The 8,060-nt window shown below is 35.4% G+C and overlaps 1 protein-coding gene across 2 annotated transcripts in view; it reads right to left on the bottom strand.

Annotated features, from left to right (window-relative positions):
- Nucleotides 1-8,060, bottom strand: part of NEMF (nuclear export mediator factor) — a 53,223-nt gene that overhangs the window by 9,490 nt on the left and 35,673 nt on the right. For both annotated transcript variants that reach the window (XM_082647320.1, XM_082647321.1), the window contains exons 19-26: nt 7,175-7,287; nt 5,802-5,859; nt 5,278-5,336; nt 5,070-5,190; nt 3,651-3,927; nt 2,867-2,909; nt 2,672-2,721; nt 377-530 (exon numbers count right to left, since the gene is read on the bottom strand). In XM_082647320.1, coding sequence (XP_082503446.1) covers nt 377-530; nt 2,672-2,721; nt 2,867-2,909; nt 3,651-3,927; nt 5,070-5,190; nt 5,278-5,336; nt 5,802-5,859; nt 7,175-7,287 — 875 coding nt within the window. The remainder of the gene's footprint in view (nt 1-376; nt 531-2,671; nt 2,722-2,866; nt 2,910-3,650; nt 3,928-5,069; nt 5,191-5,277; nt 5,337-5,801; nt 5,860-7,174; nt 7,288-8,060) is intronic.

Below are 8,060 nucleotides of genomic sequence, written 5' to 3'. Positions count from 1 at the left end.
TACCTCTTCCTTCATTCCTTACCTTTATAAAATATGTAAGAACTGTAACCAAAATTGCATTAATAACTGAAAAAGAAACCACTGAGTTAAATTATCAATGGAGACCAGCATTGCCAGTTATTAGCTGAGTGTCTCTGGCAAATAAATCACAATCTCCTATTACTCTTCTACATAACATGAAAGCTTCTGTATAGATGATCTTAAAAGAACAGAACAGTGATCTCTATGCTCCCTAAACACTATCTTTTCAACTAATTTTCAAAAGACGTCACACAGCATTATTCTTTTGTCTACATCTTGTTTCATTTAAACCTCACAACTTCATTTGTGAATCATGTAGTACTAACTTTAACAGCTCACCCCAAAGTTGTATTACCTTCTGTCCTCGTTTCATTGGCTGGACAGCCGGGACATTTTTGCTGGTGTTCTGAGGAGTTTCAATGTGTAGAGCATTTTCTTTTTCTTTGTCCTTTCCTTCTATCATTTCTAAATCCCCTGAGTCACTTGGAAGCTTTTTTTTCTTCATTTCCCTAAATATAAATGAAACGGAAACATCTAAGAATTTCATATTCTTAGTACCCTAAAAAAATTACATGGGGAGGGGAACATGTGCAATATATAAGAGATCAAGGCTTCTGCTTAACTTGTTATCACCAGGCTACAGTATACAAGAAGTGCAAGTCATCATACAAGAAAAAGCTGAAAATTTTTCTCTCATGCATTTATCATTCTTTCTGTCATCCAGGCTCAAAATACTGTCATCCTTGACTTATCCTGATTCAGTAGCCACGTTTAGTCCCTCAACACTTTGATGGCCAGGCACTGGGATTTTGTAGTCTTTGTATCAACATGGCCTTGGCAGACGTTAGGTATTCGATAAAACATTTGTGGACTGGTTAGCAGAATAAATGGATTTTAAAAATAAGCAGATTAAAGAGAACAGGAAAATTCTATTACTGTGATATTTTTCATGTGCGATCTCTTCTATTCCCAATGCCACTGCCCTAAGGCCAGGTCCTTATCACTTGCCACCCAGACTTCCTCCATATTTCCCCCATAATCTGTTCTCCATGAACTTCTAGATTATTTTTCCATAACTGTTTACCTATGTCACACTCCCATTCAAAATCTTCCAAAAGTCCTCCTCACATCACTTTCAGGAGAAGTCCAAAACACTTAGCTTGTCATTCTAGGTTCTCCACTTTTGGTCCAATCTCACTTTGCCAATCTTATCTACCAGTTCACAAACATGAATATTCTGTTCCTTTCACCTCAATCTATCATTTCCCCAAAGCACTTTGAATATTACATCCAAATACCCACCACCTCCTTCCCTTTGATCATACTAATTCTCCTTGCAGTCTCCAACCTTCTTAACTTCATTTACCTAAGATCCTACTATATCTTCAAGGTATAAACTTCTGATGGTATTTCCCAAAACAACTGAACTCAAAGTAAATTCTTACTCCTGAATTACTGTATCACTTTCAGATAACACTATTTATAGATTTATGGCTATTTCCTGAATCCAGGACTCAAAAGCTTCTGGATGGCATGAACTTTATATTTTACCTCTTTGTGTACTCAGTATCTAGCATAATACCATGTATTCAGAGAGTTTTCTGTAATTGTTTATAATGATAATCTTTCTCAAAAGAGTTGATTATCCACTTCAATCTAGGGCCTCTTTCTGGAGTGCTTTACTAGTTGTAGTCTTTTTCACCCTACGTAGTTGTCTCAGTTGTCCCTTTCATTCTGCCTCTATCTTTTTCTTTTTCTGTTCGCCTTCTGAGCCCTACTATATTAGAGAAAAAGAAAAGACAAGGAAGAAACCCCAAGTCTTCTTCTTACATAAAAATTTCCTAATTTCAGTACAGGAATGCCTCAGAGATATTGCAGATTCTGTTCCAGACCACTGCAATAAAGTGAATATCGCAGTAAAGCGAGTCATGAATTTTTTGGTTTCCCAGTGCATATAAAGTTATGCCTACACTCTACTGCAGTCTATTAAGTGTGCAAAGCAATATGTCTTAAAAAAAAGCAATGTATATACCTTAATTTAAAAACACTTTATTGCTAAAAAATGCTTACCACCCTCCAAGTCTTCAGTGAGTCGTACTCTTTTTATAATAGTAATATCAAAGATCACTGATCACAGATCACCATAACAAATATAATAATAATGAAAAAGTTTGAAATATTGCAAGAATTCCAAAATATGACCCAGAGACATGAAGTGAACAAATGCTGTTGGAAAAATGGTGCCAACAGATTTGCTCCATGTGGGGTTGCCATAAACTTTCAATCTGTAAAAAACACAGTATCTGCAAAGCACAATAAAATGAGGTATGCCTGTATTCCTGTTTATTTCTGTCAATATTATCCTAGAATCAGCCTGTCTAATACACTGCAATTATTATTGTACATATTTATGTAATAAAAGGTCTGTCTTCTGTTACTTGACCTATCTCACTGATTACAGTAGCAGACTGGGGCCCTAAAACAGAAAAACCCGTTAGAGCAGAATATGAAACACTAAACAAAATTTATGCTAAGTCTTGATAATTTTAGTAAGGGAGATCTTTGTAACAGCCAAGTGATCTGTCATGACTGAATTGTTAATTAAAAAAAAAAAAGATGCTTTTCAGTTAAATAACACAAGTATATTTACCTTCTTTCCTTGGCTGACAAATGCCTCCGGCTCTGCAATTTACTGTCGCTCTATTAAAATTAAAACAAAAAACAAGCAAATACAAACAATAACATCGCCACTGTTAATTTTTCATAAAGCTAAAATTAAAAAGTAGAAAATTATTTATTGAGAAGGACATGATGTTCCTCATAAAACTGAAAAAAAAACCTTTACCATATTAGAAGATTCCTCTTTTGAAGCCAATTTCTGGAGAGACCTATGGAAACAAACAGAAAGAGAAGTCCACTACCCTATAAAAGGCATTCATTTACAAAGTCCCAAAACATTCCCATACCATACTCTTAGTTAATTATCGGCAATCCTACAAATTTTCAAATTTGGCAAAATTAGAAAAAATATAATCAAACTGCTCATCTCCTCACTTTAAAATATATTCTTAAATAGCTGACATGTATTGGACACTTACTATGTACCAGGCACTGCTAGATGCTTTACATTCATGTAACCTTCAAAACCCTATGAAGGGGGTACCATTCTCTTTTCACCAAGAAGAAAACTGAAGCTTAGACATAGAGTCACTTGCCCAAGGGCATACTCTAAGATTCAATACTAGTCTGACTCCTAAGCCTTTCCTAACTACTCCAATAATAAAGCTTTTATAGCTATGGTATTGTTTACCTGGTGATCAGTAAGACATTAAAGACTAACACATTTTTTTTTAATGTAACTGCTTTTATTATTAGCATTTATAACCATTTACTTGTTTCTATTTTGACTTGTTTGGCCACTTTTATATATATTGTGTTTTTCTACCCTGGGTCCTGGGAATTTCTTAAGAGAGATCTACCCCCCTATCAAATGGTGAAAAGATAGTAAGCTCGTAGGACAATGGAGGGTAAAAGCACTGAAGTCAATCTTGGTATTATTTGTATAAGGATTAACTCTTCATCACTCCCAACTTACAAAATAAAACTTAAAATTACAGTTTTTAAATTACCTTTGGGATTGAAGGTGGGACAAGTCAATGGAAGTATCAGGATAATGTAATGTCTCTTCCCCTTCATCCTTCATTTCACCAACAGGTTCCTGATGCTTTACCACCTCCTCAGATTCTCCTTCATCTTCAGAGCTTTCTTCCTGAATTAGTTCATTTAGCTCATCACCACCACTCTGAATAGTAATATCCCCTTGGTCAACCTGAGTCACAAGTTCCACTTCCACAGGAGTTTCATGTAATTCCTCTTTATCTTCTTCACTGCTACTGTCACCTCCATCTATTGAATTACCATAAGGAAAGTCAGAGTGCTATCACCACAACAAGATTAGATGATTTCCTTGAAAACTTCATAAAAATATTCAATTCACTCCCTCTTTCTCCAAAAGATCACCAGAAAAATGCCTGATCCTCCCCAAAGGTTACTCTGACTTAGACAAAGGGATACTCTGTATCAGGAATTGTTTGGAATAAATTATCTCCAAGATCCTTTACTACAATAAATTTCTTAGACATTGCGACCATTTCTACAATGAAAACTATCGCTTGTCTTTGTTAAGTATTTCCAAAAAGGAGGAAAATAGAAGTAGTTATATAAATTCTGCCACTTTTATTATAATTTGCACATGAGAACTGAAATGAGATAAAACAAGTTACATAACTGGCACACAGCAAGTGTTCACACTTTTGCAAAAGGAACACCATCTAGTAGTAATAATATGGTCTAGTTACCTCACGTATAGAATAAGATGCCACCAACCATTTGACAAGGATGGTTGTGAGAATTCAATAAAAAATAATGTAAATAAAGCATACATGTCATGAACATGGTGAAAATTCAAAAAAAATAGAATTATGTACAATAGCAGTTGTAAGTGAAACAATGAACTATTACTCCTAAAAAGGAATGACTCTAGGAGATGTAAAAATAACTTAGAGGGCATACATTCCCTAGTTCCTTTAGGTAGGTAGGTAAATTTATTTCAGCAACCACAGCTGCTCTCTACTTGAAGCAAACACATTATTAAATCAAGCTAAATTCTCGTAAGAAATTGTACTTGTTATAAACTCATCTTTGTATTGCTTCTAATTCCTAAACCCAAAAGTAAATGCTCACTTATATATACCCGAGTCTATCTCTGTTAAACACATTTATGTACTACTCATTAAATACTAAGGAAGTTTTATAATATAAACATATATTCAAGTATTAGTTATGGATCCAATTAAACACTTTATAATTCACTAGAATAAGTATATTTAACATTTCCAAAACCAAAATTCAATAAAGTTGACAGCAAGTTGGGGTTTTTTGGGAAATTTTAATTACCCCAAAAGAGACGATCTTCTAGGTAAGAATTTAGAAGCAAAACTAGACAACAGAAAACATTATAAGCTACTTTATTAAAATCTGTAAACTACCTAGTTGTTCCATTTCCTCTGATATGAGTTCACTTGTGCAAATCGCCAATGTCTCCATGTCTTCATCCTGCACTCTGACTTTTCGTTCACCCCGATGTCTCCAAATACAAGACTCATCTACCTATGGAAACAGTTCTTTTCACTGGTGGAACTTTAGGTTAAGACTAATGAAAATCAGAAAAAAAACAATGAAGAAGCTGAAGAGTACCTTAAAGAGGAAGCTAAACCCCATCATTAGATGTGAGGGAGGAAGGAAATTCTTTTTTCCTATGAAAGATAATGTACATAAATGTTTTAAAAATACTGTTTTCTCCATTTTATGCTTGTAAGATATCTGCCACAATGGTCACGTTTGTTCTGTCTTTTCTCAGTCATGAAGGAACATTTCCCATTTACAGAATCTGGCATTATATATAGGAATTAAGAAAGAAAAAATATGAATGCTTGCTCTCATCATCTGGGTTAGTCAGATCCTAAATAATCTATTTTTAGAAAAAAGGTCATGCTATACTTTCTTACCCTTATAAATGTAAACTATATGAAAGTACACTGTCATCAATAAAAATATATATGGAGATGACATGTCAAATGCTAAATTTGCCACACCACAGCAAAATTTTCCTTATTTAATAACAAACTTCATATATGAAGTTAGAATAATTAGTTTCTGTTCTGAGAATATTAGTAGATGGTCCTCAAACCTGTCTCCATAATCCACTGGCAAGTCATTACCTCTTATCATGAAGCTTCCTGTTGTCAAATATTCTCCAGTTGGTGCTGTTTTAGACACCTGAGGAACACAATAATACATTATACTCTTGTCTTAAGAAATGTGTTTTTTAAATTTTCACCTGAGAAAGTAAAGCCATACTGAAGTAGAGTACTACGTCCTGAAAAGTTTATAATTTAGCAAAAATTTTTAACACTGAAGGGCTATCTCTTCAAAGATAGATATATCTTTGTCCGTAACAAAGAAAAGAAATAATGAAGGATACACTACATCAATCATTTTCAAATGCCATGGACTAGAGCCACAACTGTCCACATTTCCTCTAATGTGAGACATAATAAGAAGAACAAGGATAGTTTAATAAGCTCATCATAAAGGTATAAAAGTATATTTACTATATTTATTACATTAAATCCTTTCCTGAGATACTTTTTTTTTTGGTAATGAAATAACCTTTCATCTTAGTAAATAAAGATAATAGCATATTTTTAAAAATATCTTCTAATTTGGCAAAATAGGAAGTGAGCAATATAACTTCACAATTTAAAAAAATTTTACACATCTGTGAAACACCCAAATCTGAGAGTATCTTTACTAGTAATAGTTATGTAAGGGATTAAAAGCACACTAAAAAAACCTATTCATAAAAGAATTAAAGCCACTTTTATAATAGTACCAAGGCAGAAAATATAATCCCAGAAGTGATATTAATTTCCTAAGGACACAATATCACAATGTAGCAGAAAATAATAAATATAAACAGATATAAAATGAAACTAAATCTAAGGGAGGATAATAGTATTGAACTCTTTTTACCTTGCTGTATAGCTTTAAGACTTTGTAAAAGTTTATCATTATCAATTATAATTCTTGAGAACGTGAAATGAATAGCAGTGTCAAGTCATATATGGAATGAAGTATCATCAAAAAATAGCATTAACCACAAAGAAGGACAATTACTAAAACCAAGTGTATAGAAAAAACCACTGGATATACCTACTTTACAGGAAGGGCCAAAGAGAATTCAGAAAATTTCAACAAAGACGAACAGGAGAAAGACTTTTTAGGTCAGTAGGCCAGTCATAACTGGAACAGTCTTTATCCCATATAATTACATGGATCACTCTCAAATCTTACCTTTCCAGAAAGGCCTTCCCTGACACTACATTCAAAATGGTAGCCTCTATCACTCTCTATCCCCTTACTCTGCTTTAAAAATAAACTCTGTTACCTGCCACTACACATCTATTTTTCAACACCAAAATGTCAACTCCATCACAAGGTACTCTGTCTGCTTCATTCAATTCTATATCCTCACAATTTGGAACACAGTTGCTCTTACTAAATTAAGAAAAAGGACCACAGCCCTTATTACCTGATGATGGTACACCCACCAAGCACTAGTGATAACTCGTGCATCCCAAGCAGCACTGTAGCAAAGTGCCATCGTGCCAGCTTCAGTCAAGGTCCGAGGGGGAATTGGTTCTCCTGTAATAACAATACTAGAACGCTTCAGTACCGAAGTACAGACTTTCTAGAGCAAGACATGGAAACCACATGCAGCATAACAGGTTCACTCCTCTTATATTTTAAACAATAATACCACACTTTCATTTCAGTATTACAAGAAGTTACTATTTTTATTAAAAATGTATTTAGGGCTTCCCTGGTGGCGCAGTGGTTGAGAGTCCGCCTGCCGATGCAGGGGACATGGGTTCGTGCCCCGGTCCGGGAGGATCCCACGTGCCGCGGAGCGGCTGGGCCTGTGAGCCATGGCCGCTGAGCCTGCGCGTCCGGAGCCTGTGCTCCGCGGTGGGAGAAGCCCACGTACCGCAAAAAAAAAAAAAAAAAATGTATTTAACAGGGCTTCCCTGGTGGTGCAGTGGTTAAGAATCTGCCTGCCAATGCAGGGAACACGGGTTTGATCCCTGGTCTGGGAAGATCCCACATGCCACGGAGCAACTAAGCCCATGCGCCACAACTAATGAGCCTGCGCTCTAGAGCCTGCAAGCCACAACTACTGAGCCCGTGTGCCAGAACTACTGAATCCCACACGCCTAGAGCCCATGCTCCACAAGAAGAGAAGCCACCGCAATGAGAAGCCCGCGCACTGCAACGAAGAGTAGCCCCCGCTCGCTGCAACTAGAGAAAGCCCGCGCACAGCAACAAAGACCCAACGCAGCCAAAAATAAATAAATTAAAAAAAGTTTTTAAAAAATGTATTTACACAGCAGGTTTTTAAATGGTCTAAGTAAATAAAA

This window comes from Grampus griseus (assembly GCF_964374135.1).
Source record: "Grampus griseus genome assembly, chromosome: 2".
NCBI lineage: Eukaryota > Metazoa > Chordata > Mammalia > Artiodactyla > Delphinidae > Grampus > Grampus griseus.
Note: the sequence above shows the minus strand (reverse complement) of the source record. Positions and strands in the feature narration are given on the sequence as shown.